At 38.4% G+C, this 17,921-nt stretch overlaps 1 protein-coding gene across 1 annotated transcript in view; it reads right to left on the reverse strand.

Annotated features, from left to right (window-relative positions):
• Positions 1-1,938: 1,938 nt before the first annotated feature.
• Positions 1,939-17,921, reverse strand: part of DHX40 (DEAH-box helicase 40) — a 48,298-nt gene continuing 32,315 nt past the window's right edge. The window contains exons 13-18 of the mRNA XM_046676090.1: positions 7,787-7,901; positions 7,157-7,265; positions 6,358-6,452; positions 4,102-4,171; positions 3,601-3,829; positions 1,939-2,450 (exon numbers count right to left, since the gene is read on the reverse strand). Coding sequence (XP_046532046.1) covers positions 2,311-2,450; positions 3,601-3,829; positions 4,102-4,171; positions 6,358-6,452; positions 7,157-7,265; positions 7,787-7,901 — 758 coding nt within the window. The 3' untranslated portion in view covers positions 1,939-2,310. The remainder of the gene's footprint in view (positions 2,451-3,600; positions 3,830-4,101; positions 4,172-6,357; positions 6,453-7,156; positions 7,266-7,786; positions 7,902-17,921) is intronic.

The raw sequence follows: 17,921 nt of genomic DNA on the forward strand, positions 1-17,921 counted from the left end.
AAAACTGATTCAGGCAAGAATTATCAGTTGATGATAAATCTGTAGGGTGATAATTTATGAGGAACATGCTATAGTTCACATAATCTCAAAGTATCCCCCCCAAAAATTACTTATTAATTATACAAGTAACTAGATTGAAGAAATCAAAAAATACCCTAACCAAGTAATCAAAATTAGTACCACCAATAAGGGGCAATTACCATATACCTCCAGATCTGATGCCTTAGAAAAGACACTATCACTTATGCAGTATTCCAGTCAAAAGTGCATAACCATGAGGAAACATCAGAGAAACCCAAATTGAGGACATTCTATAAAATAACCAGCCAGTATTATTTAAAAATGTTATTCAAAAATGATTTTTTTTGTTTTTGAGGAAGATTAGCCCTGAGCTAACTACTGCCAATCTTCCCCTTTTTGCTGAGGAAGCCTGGCCCTGAGCTAATATCTGTGCCCATCTTTCTCTACTTTATGCGTGGGACGCCTACCACAGCATAGCGTGCCAAGCGGTGCCATGTCCGCACCCGGGATCCGAACAGGCGAACCCCGGCCCACTGAGAAGCGCAATGTGCGAACTTAACCGCTGTGCCACCGGGCCGGCCCCTTCAAAAATGTTAAATGTGAAAGACAAAGAAAGACTGAGGACCTTTTTCACATTAAAAGAGATTAAATATAATACATGATTCTTGAATGGATCCTGAACTTGGAAAAATGTTATAAAGAATATTATTGAGACAACTCATAAAATTTCAGTATGGACTAAAGGTTTAGAATGTGTGCTTAATAAATATTTACTGAAATAAAAGAGCTTTAATTCCAAGAATCCACATACACCCCCACCACATCTAAGGAAATGCACTGACACATATACCTGGGAAGAGAAACTAATAGGACTAATGTCTTAAACAGTGTCTAGAGTACTGAAGATTAAAATGAACAAATTAACAATGTTAGAAATGTTCAGAGAAACCATCACCACTCACCTTACTTTAAGAACAAACACAGGGGTCCTCATGTGATTTTTCAATATAGGCTTCAAGTTTCTAATATTGAACAGAAACTGTTTAGATGCCAAAGGAAATAACTGCAAAAGAGTCAGTAGCCTATGAAATATGTAGATTCTTAATTTTTACAAAAAATATCTAAAAACACACAATATACTGCCTTTTGAATTTTAATGACACTAATAGCTTTATTTAACAAACATTGAGTGACTACCATGTGCAAAGCACTGTGCTAGGTGCCATGAAAGATACAAAGATGAAAAAGACACAGTCCCTGCCCACAAGGAGCGTATAATCTAGTGGGGGAGACAGACAAATACACAAATAACTAGAATACAAGGCAGTAAACAACAGAGTGAGCAAGTGCTGAGTGTGGCCTGAGTGTGATACTAACTAGCCTCAAGGTTCCAATTTGAAACACTGGTGATGTAGTGTTGGCTGCTTTGAAAATCCCATCTCAAGATCGGCATAATGGATGTTTAAATGGTCCTACCCAAGCAGCTGGAGGCAAGAGTAGGCCAGGTGGAGGGGCTGTCTGAAACACTGTCATACCTACATACATGGTGCTGATACAAGTATGTAGGGACAGCTAAAAAAGAACATATATATATCATCTGTCCTTTGGTTAATGGCTATAGCTACTGTTTTAAACAATATACTTTTATATAAAAAGGAATTTGTATAATCCCAGAAAAATCAATTTAAGGATTAATATTAATTCAACAAAGAATCTTGCCATAGGCAATTTTCTTATTTACTAACTGATTAAGTCTTTTCTCTAAATATCTATAAAGCTCTGTAGCAATTAAATGGTTAGACATCTAAGTATTGCTGAGTAAAAACCTCTTATGTTCAGCCTTCTGAAGGAAATGGTCACATACCTGATAACCTGATATATTACTATTCTAATAGCAACAGGAAGGCCTTAAAGAGATTTAAGGAAAATAATTTTTAATGCTTCAATGCAAATGGAATACACGCTGATTAAATACAATTTGACGTTCTTTGAAAATATCTCAATGACAGCATCTGATACCAGTTAAGGCCAGCAAAATAGAAGTGAGGAAAATATCACATGTATTGTCTTTCATTGGTTTCATACGTCATTGCCTGTGACTATGGCAATCCAATCTTTTCTTTGAAAATTCCACTTCTTGGTACGGATGAGCTTTGATTTGCTTTTAGCTGTTATGCTAATAAGAGCTGCTGACCACTTCCTCCTGGTAGTGCTGTCAGACATAAATGGCAAAGTAGAAGCACATTTCCTGGCTGCTTTTCCTACTTCCTGAATTGGAGGGTTCACTGCTTAGCCTGTTTCCTTCAGTGTGTCACTGTGATCCTGGGACCTCTGCTGCTTTCTCTCAAGGAAACGAGCACGTGCGTCTGATATGGATTTATCATCATTTCTTCTTTGCATTTTCTTTAGGACTTCTTTTGATATTCCATCTGAAAACATCACAAATTAATCCAGTAAAACTTTTGAGTTTTGAGATTCACTACTAAAATTGTTAAGAGAAAGATATGGCCTGATTTTTCAATGTTAAGGGGAAAAAAGGGAAATTAAATTTTGCCCTTTCAAAAGAAATGATGTAGTCTATGGTTAAAAAAATAAGAGCACGGGGGATGGCCTGGTGGCGCAGCGCTTAAGTTTGCACGTTCCACTTCTTGGCGGCCGGGGTTCGCTGGTTCGAATCCCAGGTGCGGACATGGCACCTCTTGGCAAAAGCCATGCTGTGGTAGGCGGCCAACATATAAAGTAGAGGAAGATGGGCATGGATGTTAGCTCAGGGCCAGTCTTCCTCCAAAAAAAAAAAAAAGGAGCATGGTGGCCTAAGGAGTCAGAAAAATTGGCCCCAATTCAAGCATAAAGTACAGTTATAAACTGAAACAAAACACATAGTGACTAACATTTCTAAAGGCTCTTCTATCATCTTGGGCAAAATTCCTCACCATTCTATTTCTTAGTCATGTTAAATAAGGAAAATATAACTTGCTCCATCAATCAGCTTCAAAAAGCTTTAGTGAAAAGCTGTTTCTGCTCCTAACTAGGGAGATCTAACATTTCCTGGGAAAATTCTCTTTAAAAAAAGATGTCCTGAGGTAGTAATTCACAAAACTTTATAAACAAAATAAAAATAAGCCACTACTGGGAAGCAGTATGGCATAATGGTTAAGAGAAAGGCCACTGAGTCAGCTTCCTTGGATTCAAAGTCCAGTTTCACCAATTATTAGCTATGGGATTTTCAGCAAATTACTGTAAACTGCTAATTATTTCCTCATCTATAAAGAGGGGTATGTGCTTATTTCATAGGGTTATTGTGAAAATTCCATGGGGTAATGCAAGTTGTTAGCACATAGGAGAAGCTCACTAGATGTTGTTATTAATAATGTTGGACAGAGGGGTTAAGGAAAACATGATTCATTGGAAGGCAAGAAGGAAAGCAAAATAATTAAGTCTGAGACTCATGACAACTCGTTGCTTTCTAAGGAGACAGAGCCAGACTCTAAGCCTCATAACAATATTTCTGTAATTATATGAGAATTTGGACACTTATGATCCCTGGACTTACATCACTACAAGAAGTAATTCACTCACCCTTTAGATGCTTTACATTTTCCTTATTTGTCCATCTCCTTCTTGCGTCTTCTCTCACTTCGCGTCGGGCCACACTACTCAAATCATGTGCATTAAATTCATGCAACTTGGGTAACAAGTCTCTCACCCATTCATAACGGATTGGACACACAATTCTTGCGTAGACTTTGGTGGTAACTAATACCTCATGAAAAATGATCCATTCAAGTTTGGTTTCCTGTTCATGAAGCTATATAAAAGAATTCATTTAAGGATGATAACTCAATAACCTGCCTTATTCCACATGAGACCAACCAAATACTAATAGCCCAAACTCTTCTGCATTAATTCCTATATTCTTCAATCAAACAGGAGTCACGGAGTAACCAATACCTTTACAGCTTTATGTAATGTAGATATATGCTAAACTTACCCTCAAAGTGAAAAGCAGAAGACATCTGTATATTACTTATTCCCATACCTTTACAAATTTCTTCGCTTTATTAAAAATAAGGTACTTACTGCTGAGGAAGGATGAATGTGAACTGGGCTTCCACGCCCATCCATTGTGCAAAATGTTCTCCCAACAGATCTAAAATCCAAAAAACCAAAGGATAAAGACAAGAAGTAAAACAATGAAATAAGTAGTCTAACAATGAGCAATTATTATATGTTCTACCACAAAGAGTGGTATAAGCAGAGGTTTAAATTTATTCATCTGACAATTAGAACATTTCATCTATCATTTTTCTAACTCATATTAACTTCAAATTCTTATCCTCTTTTCTAGACTTCCCTACATAAATGCTATACCAAAAACCTGTCAAAATAATAGCCCTAGTTCAATCATTACCACAACTGACTTCCTATAGTACTTTATATATATTCCTATTATAACCCAGATCAGACTGCATTATAATTATGTTTACATATCTGTACAGTACAATATATATTTGTACAGTAAAAAACCTTTTTTACTTGAACCATTTGAGAGTTGCCATCATCCCCAAATACCTTGGTATGCATTTCCTATAATCAAGGACATTCTCCTACATAACCATAATACAACTATCAAAACCAGGGAATTAATACTGACATATTACTAACATCTAATTCTCAGACCCCACTAAAGCTTTACCAAATGTCCTAATAATATCCTTTATATCAAAAGGATCTAGTTCAGAATCATGTATTGCCTTTACTTTTCACGTCCCCCTTAGTCTCCTTCATACTGGAATACTCCTCTAGTCTTTCTTTGACTCTTCATGATCATGACAACTTTAAAGATTACAGGCTAGTTATTTCACAGTACGTTCCTCAATTTGAGTTTGCTTCCCCAGTTTTTGACCTTCATAATCACGACACCTTTAAAGATTATAGGCTAGCTATTTCCTAGTACCGTCCTCAATTTGAGTTTGTTTCAGGATGCCTAGATTCACCTTATACATCTTTGCCAGGAATATCATAGAAATGATGTTCTGTTCTCATTATATCTTATCAGGAAGAACATGATTTTGACGTGTTTTATTACTGATGATGTTCACTCTGATTGCTTGATTTAAGTAGCATCTGGCAGGCTTCTCCACTGAAAAGTTACTTTTTCCCTTCGTAATTAACAAAAATTGTGTGGAGAGGTGCTCAATTATGTAAATAATTCCATTTGTCATTACACTTTTAATTTACTCATTTATTAATTTATATGATTATAGACCCATGATTTCACATTTTATTCAGTGGGTTATATAGTCCATTACTATCATTATTTATTCTGATGCTCAAAATGTCTCATATTTTATCAGTTGGGGCCTATTCAAGGTAGCTTCTGTGTACTTCTGACATGGCCTCAACCTTCGTTGATCACTTCTTTGCTTGCTGGCAAAATAAGATCTTCCAGGCTCATCTTGTACTTTTCCAGCCCTTTTTCTCCAAAGAGCCCTTAGTCCTTTATGTGGTTGGGGGCTGTTTGAAGTCAAGATGTGGGCGCTAAGTATATTCACTGATATTATGGTGTCATTGCTCTGAGTCCATCTCAGAGTTAGGTTATATATGTATATAAGTATTTACACACACACAAATAAATATATACACACAGTAACATCTATTTTTATTCCCATAGCTACCTATCTATTCATCCATCTAATTATATTTAAAACTGTAAGTTCACAATGATACCCTGAAATTACAATCTAACACCATTGAGCTCATTCTCATTTTCTCCCTTTCAGTATGTCTAACTCCTTTCATCATTATCCTTAGTACATTTATGTGGTCAATTCTTCTGTATATAATGAATCTCCTCTACCACCACTGTTACCCACCCTTTTCCTACAAAGATGCCATCCCTGGCAACACTCAGACTCTGACACTCAACAGCAAACAACTCCCATGTGAGTGCCTTCCCCATCCTGCTCAAGGTCTGACGTGCCACACCAAATCACCCTTCTTCAGGGATGCCATCTTCAATCTGTTTGGCTTTCACACTCCGTATAGAGCTACCTCTCTGCAAGAAAACCCTTGTCCTCAGCTTAGGCACTGATACCCCATGCTAGATAGCTGTCCTACAAGACTCCTCTCCTATTCCACTTGAGCTCCAATATCCTACTCTGAGACACTGTAGTTCCCCCTGTACAAGTGACAATTAAGAAAAGGGTCATTGTAATTGACATCATCATAATCAGAGCTTAAATCAAACCATCAATCTTTAATATTAAATAGTTCAATACTATAGTCAAATACAGTGGTATTTCTTTATCCATCTCTCAAGCTCATATTGCCTACCTTCGAGCCACATTTTTGAAATAGCCTGCACAAAGACATCTTCGTAGTACTTCATGTTTAGGGCCTTCAAAGGTCTCTCTTGGGAAATCGCTTTGCTATAGAAAGAACATATATACAGTGGTAAATCTCACAGAACAATTTCAAATAATCTTTTATTGTGAAAAATTCACATTTCTAAAGACCTGTTTCTAGCTCATATGGATTAAGAGGGACCACATTTACCCTTGTGCTTGAAAAGAACAAAAACCAGACAAAACATATGAAATAATGATTTCCAAAACACTGTATATTAAGCAATAAGAGATAGTTATGTCTAAGAAATAAATGAAGTAAGGGAAATAAATGCAGCAAGCGCAAAAACTGCCCCAGCTTACAATCAACTTTGAGAGATTCTGGACCAAGGCACAGGGAAGGAAAAACCCAAGTGGAACCCAGAGAACTCCCTGAGTCAAAAGAGACAGAGCTGAGAGTCCAGGAAGACCAAGATAGAGTTCACAGGCCAGAGTTCAGGAGAGAAGAGAAGTGCATAGGGAGAGAACTCCGGACATCTGCAGAAGGGCCTCCTTTAGTGTTCAGCAGCATGCTGATTAGCATATGAATGTGAGGAAATTACCCAAGGCCAGGAAAAGAACCTCCCAAAAGGATAAGAGATAACAATGCTTGGTACTCACACAGGGTTGGAATGGTGCCTGTTCCTACAAGCCAGACTAGAACACCTCATAACTCACATGGTTTTGGATAGATTACTCAAAGGGTTTTGTCAAAATGCTACTCAAGAAAAAAACATTACAGCAATCACCTGTTTTAGCTTCCTGATCAGTTCTCGAAGTTGAGCTTCAACACGAAATGCAGAAAATAAGCACCTCCAATGAATCCAATGTTTTTGGCACCACGAAGCTGGAGCTCCACTGCAAAACAAAAATACTGGTATCTCAAAAATATCTTCTAGAAGTGAAAGATGGTCTAACATTGTCATTTCTATTACCAAACTAGAAACCCATAAGCAATTGTCAGCTCTTTTATGAGACCTGTGCAATTACTGAAAAAGCACTTCAAGGAATTTGAAAAAAAATTAATGTAGGTGCTTCTGAGTGAATTAAAAAATAATTTGTAAATGGATTTCTTTTTATACATATATCCTTTAACAAATATCCAATAAGTTTCTCATCTAAGCTACTTATATAGAACCAAAATTCTATAAGGTCATTTTCAGGATAGGTTTAGGGAGAGAAGAAAGAACTAATATTATATAATAAATGCCTACTAAGAATAGTCACCTGATCTAGATAAATCCCACTAATGTTCACAAAAATACTTTGAGGTCAATATCATCCCCACTGAACCATACTGTCTAAAGTCACATAGTAAGTACATATTGGAGCTATATTTCAAACTGACACTTTCCAGTACATAGAACTATCTGACATACCTTGATTTGCACTGTTCAAAAATGACAGCTAAGGTTGCAAAGTCATTAAATCCTCCAGCTTTAGCTGCCAATTCTCGATGTCTCTGTTCTGCCTCCTTCTGGTACTCTGGATCAACTAAAATGACAATTGGAGAGGCAATTTTGTTCTACTATACCAAATGCCTACGTTTACTTTGTTTACTCAAGCTCATTAAAAGCTGCCTCACCCTCTGGGGTGGAGTAAGGATGGAACTATATTAACTCTTCTAGGGGGGCTCTAATTACTCCTGCGACCCCTTTTCTTCTTTTAACCACACTTCAGAGATTTTATCAGAATAGCAACATTACTTCTCCCAATCCATTTGCTTTTAAAATAGGATGTGGTATTTACTTTTTAAATTCATTTTTATCATAAGAGTAACCCATGCTCTCAGTAAAAAAAATTATGCACAAGTTCAATGTTCCCCACTTTGTCACATTACCCATAAACCAATCCTCAAGGCTAACCACCTTTAATTATTTAGTGTGTGTCCTTCAAGATATTCTCTATGTATATACAAGCATATGTATATAGTGGTTTATTTTTACATAAATGGGATATATATTCTAAAACTTCTTTTATTTAATAAGACCTCCATATCAGTAAATACAGAGTTATTCATTCTCAAAAATACCTATACTGTATTCCCTAGGGGTATAAAGAACATAACACAATTTAACCAGTCCCTATTTACCCAATTCCTAATTATGGGCAGTTAGGACCACCATACATGCAGAACTAAACTACTACAAACTTTTTCTTTTCTTTTTTAACTTTGTATGTATTGACATGCATACAGAAAACTACATAGAGGCCAGCCCTGGTGGCCTAGTGGTTAAGTTCAGCACAGTCTGCTTTGGTGGCCTGGGTTCGGTTCCCGGGCACAGACCTACACAATCATCTGTCAGTGGCCATGCTGTGATGGTGGCTCACATACAAAAAGAGAAAGACTGGCAACAGATGTTAGCTCAGGGTGAATCTTCCTCAGCAAAAAAAGAAAGAAAACTACATAGGTAATAAGTTACAGCTTAATGAATGTTCACAAACATAACATACCAATGTACCCAACACCCAGATCAACAAATAGAATATTATCATCATCCCAGTGGCCCTCATTTGGCTCTCCTTCCAATAACTTAGCCGTTCCCCTCCACAAGGGTAGGCATATCCTGACATTCTAACCCCACAGAAGGGTTTTGCCTGTTTCTAAACTTTGTTTAGGTTTATGCATTTAGTTTCTCTTGCTCTTTATGTGTCTACTTTCTTTTGCTCAACATTATGTTTTTGAGATTTACTAAGTTTGTACTTGATCCCTCTCAGGACTGGTATGCTCTCTGATTGCCCAAGTCCCCCATATAGCTCTTTACCCAGAGCTCTAATCTTCTTTCAGAGTCTCATTTTTTCAAAATTTCCTAGGGCTCCTTCCTTTATTTATTGTACCACATCATACCACAATTCCTATTCCTTTAGTATACCCATCACAGCTAGATTTAGCAGAGACAGCATGTTGCCTGATTCCAGGGAGCAGCACTTATATAGACTACAATTTGAGTCTGCAAAGCAGCAGTTCCTGGTATTAGGAGGAAAGCAATTGATTAAAGAACACACCAATGAAGACAGAAAGTCTTCCACCCCAGGCTTTAAGTAGCTTCCACCTATGTTACCTAGGTAACAACCGAAAGGAGCAGCTAGGGACAAAAAGGGAGAAAATGTGATTTATCACAGGTCATACAAATGGCCCTACCAAGGTAAAGATAAAAGGCCCATCTTTTGGACCACTCAGAGATACTGATTTTTAAGCCAAAATATCTAATTTCAAGCACCTAATCACCACTGCCCAGAAGGTACTATGCCAAAAGTCAAATTGCACCAGACGTGAGCATCAACCCTGTCCTGGCTCCCAACATTAGGAGACAAGCCTACCTATCAGCCAGGGGCTCCTGGATCCCTGAATTGTGGTGTTCCCTGCCATAGAAATGCAGAGGCCCAGCAGCCTCGGACTCCTGGACTATGAAGCCTCAGAGAAGCTTCCTACTATGGTTCAGTTCCTCCCGTCTCTGCCTGCAAATGTTCGATTTGGCTGTAATATCTACTACGGTAATTTACATAGATGGCTTACCATCTCTTATTCAAATGATGGAATAAATGAGCAAATTTTAGTGGATTACAATTTTAAACTCAACTCATATTTTGTGAAGATTAACTCTACATGGTTAGTGTTGGGTCTCTGTTTAGAGTGGCTAACCTGCTCACACTTTAAAAAATGTAGAGTACATTTCTTCTCTGTCTGTCTCCATATTGCTACTTTCTCTCTGTCTCTGTCTCTCTTTCCCCCCATTATTCTCAAAGTCAAGAGAAAAGACTGTGCATATTTTTGTAACTCTTCCCTCAAAAATAACCAAATTAATTAAAGTTAAAACTGGCAGAAGTCCTAGAGTAAATTCAGGATATGTACAGGAAAATTGAAGCCCATGTCACACACAGTTCCTACAATCTCAGCAAGTTTATTCTCTGACTAAACAACAGTTTGGCTATCCAACTACTTTTCCAGTAGACTTGTCATTTTCTTTTATTATTATCTTTCCCCAGATGAAATTCTATTATCAGTTTTACTTCATGCAAATAAGTGGATGCTACTGAGGCAAAAACTATAAATAAGAAGCTGAAGCAGCAAAACAAGTCTATATCAGCTGACCTTCTCCCTCTGGGAAAATAATTCAATACTTTTCTACACAGTAATCAATCAGAAAACACAACTGTTCCACAACAAGGGTTTCAATAATAACATTCCTCAGAGGTGAAGCAGAGGAATAAGGCTATTAAGTGTTACATACACATAAAATCCCTTTATTTCTAAAAATATCACATTAAAATTAAAATTAAAACTTTAAAACAAACTCAATGCTATTTTAAATGTATTCCATTTTAAGGCAATGCTGTTTACCATCTAAAAAATATATAACAGGCCTCACTCCACTGTCTGACTTCTAAAGCAATATCTCTACTAGTAGACATCGTGTACACTATTTGCTACAGCAAAAGAGAGATTATTAAACGTGTTGACAGTATCATCATTGTGATGTTTAAAATCTTTATTTGATGTTGGATCTGAGAATACTAGCCAGTTTTACCAGTAAGTATATGATAAACTAAATCAAGTGATCTACAATGACTAAGACCCAAGTGAGAAAGGACTGCTTAACCTCTAAAGATTATAAATACACTTAGAAGCAGCTGGAAAGCTAATACACATTTTGGGTGTAACAAGATCTCAGCAAGTCACATGGTCAAAAACTAAAGCTGCATTTTGCAGCAACTGAAGTTCTTGATGATCCAGGTTTAAAAATTAAGCCTATGTCATATATGTATATACTGTAAGAGTATCTCTCTAAATATGTCTAAGAAATTGGTAGCAGTGTCGCCTCTAGGAATCAGACCTGGGGACATGTTTAGGAGGGGAAGCCTTACTTTTCACTTAATTCCTTTTGTAGTGTTTGAATTTTTAACTATATACAAATATTGGGAATGGGGGTGTGAGGAGTCAGGTGAAACCTCTCTCCCAGACAGACATCTACTAAACTAATCAAAATTGCCCAAGACAATCATTCAAAGTCTCTGGAGATTGGCTGAATCTATGGAATTCAGTAAGAACAGTAGAAAGCAGTGCATTTGAGTAGGAACTACACTCATCCCCTGCTCTCCACCACAGCTCTGTGTGTGGAAGAACTATTCCAGGGGGCTTGGCAGACTGGAAGTGGCACCCTTCTCCTCACCCCCAGCTCCTACTCTGTAATGAGTATGGTAATGAATGGGGTAATAGCTAGTGACAGTGCAGTCCCCCATTCTCTTACAGCTCTGTATTGTAGAAGAGCTGTTCCAGTGAGTTCAGCAGCCAAGCGGTGGCTCCCACTACTCCCAGTTTCCTAGAGCTATCCAGGTATTTTGGGTGGCAGAGGGGGAAGAGGGGCAGCTGGTGAATACTCACAGATCCCATCCTGCCAGACTTTGTGCTGAGAAAGATGCATACTGGGCAGTAGTGGTAGCTGAAGCACCAGTTCCCACCACCTCCCACCCCAAGCTTCTGCTCTATAGGGAGGATCCAGGTAGGATAGCCACTGAAGAGCAAGTTCCCAATCAACACCCTGTTCCTGCTCCGTATAACAGAGGTTCTTCCCAGGGGAGGGTAGAGACAAGCACTGTCAAAGACAGGTAGTGCTTTACCCTGCCACGGTGCCCAACTTTATTTGGGTCAGACTATGGAGCAATTTATGCCCCAGGGCACTGTCAAAAACAAGACAGCAATCAGCTAGCAATCAGTAGAGACTAACAACCTTGTGTGATACCAGCAGAGGCAGACTAGCAAAAAACTTAGCAGAAATATCAAAGAAACCTGTTAAAACTATAGCTGTCCTGATGTTCTAGAAGACTGTGCAGATGCCCAAGGTTGTACCTTCTGAGGAGCAAAAGGAGAGGGAACATCTGAGCCTCTGGCCTTTGGTTGAACATAGGACTAACCCATAAACTCCATGAACTGTGAAAATAGTCTCCAAACCACAGAACACAGATCCAACAGTAAAGGGTGAAAACATCACTGGCTTAAGGGGCTTAGACACAACCTCTCACCAATCAGTAGCTGACTGCTGGAGTTGAAATATACAAGAAACAAAATAAAATCTTGCCTAAGTGAGGCTCAACAGATTTGGGCTGGCAGAAGAAAGAGTCAACGAAATACAGATCAAGAGAGATTATGCAATCCAAAGAACCGACAAAAAAAAGAATGAAGAAAAATGAGCAGTCTCAGACAAAAGTGGGACACTATCAAACACACCAACATGTGCATAATGGGAGTGCCAAAAAGTGAGAAGAGAAAGAGGAAGAAAAAATTTCAAAGAAATAATGGCTGAAAAGTTCTAAAATTTGATGGAAAACATTACACATTCAATAAGCTTAGTGAACTCTAAGTAGGATAAAAGCAAAGAGATCCACAGACATATAGCAGCCAAGACACTGAAAGCAGCAAGAGAAAAATGACATTGTGCACACGAGAACTCCAACAAAATCAATAATTGACTTCTCATTAGAAATGATGAAGGTCAGAAGGCTGTGGGACGATATATCCATAGTGCTGAAAGAAAATAACTGTCAATTAAGAATACTATATCCAGCAAAACTATCTTTCAAATGAAGGCAAAATAAAGACATTCCCAGGTAAAAAAACCTGAGAGAATTCATTGCTAGCATACCTTACAGGAAATAATAAAGTTATTCAGGCTGAAAGGAAGTGACATCAGATAGTAATTTGAATGACAGTAAAAAAGAGCACTGGTAAAAATAAATATGTAGGTAAATGAAAAAGAGAGTATAATGATTATTTCTTCTATTCCTTTACATGATTTAAAAAGAAATTGCATGAAACATTATCTATAAAATTGTATTGTTGGGCGTACAACATAGAAATGTAATGTATGTGATAATAACAACAAAACATTTTCTATTTTTTAAAAAAGAGACCTACATCACTATCTAAGGAAAATAAACCCAATCCTGGGTCTGATATAACAGTAGAAAAGGTCACTGCTTTACAGTTTATATTTTCATTGTGTGGAATTTAGAAACACTGATAAGTCTCTGACCTTTGGGCGTAATTCATGTTTCATATCCATTAATATCACTGACATCAAGTGCTTCACAAAGGCAAGACCTAATTAAAAGTTTTTCATCAAATCAAAGCACAGAATACAAGACATATTCCAATTGGCTATTATCTTAATATTATAAAGCATGAGATTGAAAAAAAAAGATTGGCAACAGATGTTAGCTCAGGTGCCAATCTTTAAAAAAAAAGATTTAGATTGACCCATGTCCATAGAAATCTAAGGCCAAGTATTAGGCTAGCAAAAGGAAGCTTCCTTTTTCCTGTGCCTACAAATGTATTCCACTTTCAAATAATGTTTTGCTAGAGTGTAAGTCCCAAATAAAAGCCTTCAAGATACCAAAATCCACCTCAAAAAACCAAGAAAAAAACAAAGTACACATAATTAAAACCAAAGACCAGAACAACCTAAAAGACTAAAATAGTAAGAGTTGACAGACCATCCACAGACAGAGGATTCTAAATAAAACTTTAAAAACCAATACCTGGACTTTTACTTGCAGCTCTAGAAAAGACTTAATTTTTCTTTTCTTCTCTTAAATTCTTTCAAAGACATATGAAGGTTTAAAGGAAAAATTATAATACTGTATTGTGGGGTTTATAATACGTATCAGTGAATATACGACAATGATAGCACAAATGATGGAGTAAATGGAACTGAACTGTTGCAAGGTTTCTCATATTTACATGAAACAATGAAATATTAATTTTGAGTAAATTGTGATTGGTTAAAAATGTATATTATAATCCATAGAGAAAGCATATGTTAAGAGATAGCAAAAAGCCAATAAAAAGTTCAACACAATCCCTATTAAAATTCTAGGAGGCTTTTTTTTGAAGAAACTGATACGCTGATTCTAAAATTCAGATGGAAATGCAAGGAACACAGAATGACCAAAACAATACCAAAAAAGAAACACAACGTTGAAAGACTTATACTATCTGATTTCAAAATTTACCATAAAGCTATGTAATCAATATAAAGTGGCACTGACATCAGGATAGACAAACAGATCAGTGGAATAAAACAGAGTTCAGAAATAGACACACACATATACAGTCCATAGATTTTCAACAAAGGCAACAAAGCAATTCAATGGGGAAAAATAAATCTTTTCAACAAATGTGCTGGAACAAGTGGATATTCACAGAGAAAAAAAACAGCCTGGACCTCTACCTCACACCATATACAAAACTGGATGGATCACTGTCCTAAAATTAAAAGCTAGAAAGTGTGAAGCTTCTAGGTCAAAACATCAATAGAGATATGAGAGAGAAGTAAATTTTCACAATCTTGGGGGAGGAAGAGATTTCTTTTCTTTTTTTTTTTTTTTTTTTTGAGGAAGATTAGCCCTGAGCTAACTACTGCCAATCTTCCTCTTTTTGCTGAGGAAGACCGGCCCTGAGCTAACATCCATGCCCATCTTCCTCTATTTTATACGTAGGACGCCTGCCACAGCGTGGCTTTTGCCAAGCAGTGCCATGTCCACACCCGGGATCTGAATCAGCAAACCCTGGGCCGCCGAGAAGCAAAGCGTGTGCACTTAATCGCTGCGCCACCAGGCTGGCCCCAGGAAAAGATTTCTTAACATACAGAAAGTAATAACCACACACACAAAAATAATAATTGATGTATTAGACTTCATCAAAATTCAAAACCTCTCTCATCAAAAGACATTGTTATAAGAAAGTAAACAGAAAAGCCACAGACTGAGGAAAAAATATGTGAAATCCACACCTAACAAGTAAGTTGTACCCAGAATAAATAAAGAACTCCCATATTCAGTATTTTTTTTAAAAAACATAGGTAGAGGCTGGTGTCAAGATGGCAGCATAGGCAAACTCTGAACTCACCTCCTCCCATGAACACAAGTAGGATACAACCATTTTTGGAACAATTACCCCTGAGAGAGAACTGAAAACTGGATAAAAAGAACCCCCAAAAGGGAGAGTCTTGACTGAGGTGGAAGAGGCAGAAATTCCTGTCTGCAGAGAAAAAAGCCACCTTCACGAGCCATGGAGCTTCACAGCTAAGCGAAAGCAATCCTAAAGTAAGCAGCCTTCCCTGGAGGAGTGGGGGAACTGAGCGGGGCAACATTACCACTAAAAGCATCCTTCAGACTCAGCACAACTGAGACGAGGGTCATAATATTTGACTTTGCTGGCTATTAAACAGGAAATACCCCTAAAATGCTATTGGACATAAGCAGAAAAAAGCCAGCTCTTAAAGGGTCCATGAACAAACTCACTAATTTCAGAAAGCAACCTAAAATCACCAGAAGAAAAGGCGCATGGTCCTTTGGTGAAGAGACTCACCTGAGAGACTCTGGGTGCATCTTGGTGAGAGGTGAGACCTCTCCAGGGACTGAGACACTGGTGACAGCCATTATTGTGACCTACTACAGGCATGCTGACACACACGCTGGCAGACGCCATTCAAGTTCTTCCCCTTGGCCTCTTAGCCCGGGGTCTACCCCACCCACTAGAGCACTAATTTAATCCAGGTCAGCCAGGACAGGCAGCCCACTCTAGGGACTGGCCACACACAAAAGCAAGCCCTCAGGGTACTTTTCAGCCTTCACAGACTGGCTGCCTGGATCCTCTGCAGGCAGGCAAGTGAGTCCACCTCTGTGGGGCAGGGTAGGCATGAGAAACTGTGGAGTGTATGGGGCATTGGTGCAGTGTGTGGGGGCCTCTGCAGTGGGGCGACTGGGTCCACTCAAGGGGGTTGGGATGTGTGCACAGGCCAGGACTTTGTTGACAGTGGGTGTGGAACTGTGGGCCATGGGGCTTAATAGAGGCAGAAGACCTGTGCTTCTCAAACAGCCACATAGGGGATCAGCCCCACCTTCCAAAGCCTGAAACAATTGAGCACTCCTGTGCCTAGGGCTGGCCCCACTCAGCTGCAATTCTGAGGGAGCAGACAACAGCCTTGCAGGCCAGAGGCCTACAGAAATTGTAAGCCCCTGAACCTAGCAATCAGCCACACTGGGGGCCTACCCACTTAACAGAAAAACTGCAACAAGAATGTGCTATTAGACCTTGCAGCCAACTGTGTTGGGGCTCCCCAAACCCAATAAACTGACTGAAGGGTCTATAGCAGCAACACACAGCTGAGCATTACAACCAGCTGACTGGGGGAATAGCTCAGACTCCCTGGGCACCTGCAGCAATAGCAACCCTGCTACAACAGAATGACACACATAGCCCATACAGGGGTCACTCCTGGAACATTGGGAACTGGTGAAGAGAAGGAAGCACACTGCTGGGCCTCAAAAGGGGTCTCCTACATAAGGCCGCTTCCCCAAGATCAGGAGACATAGCTGACCCACCTAATAGAGAGATAAGCACAGAGAAAGAGGGAAAATGAGGAGGCAAAGGAATATGTTCCATGCAAGGGAACAGGACAAAACCTCAGAAAAAGAACTAAATGAAACAGAAATAAACAATCTACCTGACAAAGAGTTCAAGCAAAAAGTCATAAGGATGATCACCAATTCTGGGAGAAGAATGGATGAACTTAGAACATCAACAAAGAATTGGAAAATATAAAAAAGGACTGATCAGAAATGAAGAACACAATACCAGAAATGAAAAATGCGCTAGAGGGACTCAATAGCAGAGCAGATGATACAAAGAAGAACGGATCAGCAAGCTGGACCAAAGACTTCAGGAAATCACCCAAGCTGAACAGATCAAAGAAGCAAGGATTAAAAAGAAAGAGAACAGTCTAAGAGACCTCTGGGACAACATCAAGCACACTAACATTCATATTATAGGTGTCCCAGAAGGAGAAGAGAGAGACAAAGAGGCATAGAATCTATTTGAAGAAATAATAGCTGAAAACTTTCCTAACCTAAGGAAGGAAGCAGACATCCAGGTACAGGAAGCACAGAGCGCCCAAACAAGATAAACCCAAAGAGGCCCACACCAAGACACATTATAATTAAAATGTCCAAAATTAAAGATAAAGAGAGAATCCTAAGAGCCTCAAGAGAAAGGCAACAAGTGAAATACAAAGGAAATGCCATAAGGCTATCCGCTGACCTCTCAGCAGAAACCTTACAGGCTAGAAGGGAGTGGCACGATATATTCAAAGTGCTGAAAGGAAAATATCTATAGCCAAGAATACTCTATCCAGCAAGGTTATCATTCAGAATGGAAGGAGAAATAAAGAGTTTCCCAGACAAGCAAAACTTAAAGGATTTTATCACCAAGAAACCAGTTTTACAAGAAATGCTAAAGGGACTTATTTAAATGAGAAAGAGAAGATCATAAATAGCAATAAGAAAATTATCAAAACAAAAAAAAGGCAATAAAATCCCCGTAAAGGCAAAAATACATTAAAGGTAGAAGATCAACCACCTATGAAGATAATATGAAGGTCAAAAGATAAAAGTACTAAAATTACCTATTTCAATAATAAGAGGGTAATGGATACACACAAAATAAGAGGTTAGATA

This window comes from Equus quagga, chromosome 11 (genome assembly GCF_021613505.1).
Source record: "Equus quagga isolate Etosha38 chromosome 11, UCLA_HA_Equagga_1.0, whole genome shotgun sequence".
NCBI lineage: Eukaryota > Metazoa > Chordata > Mammalia > Perissodactyla > Equidae > Equus > Equus quagga.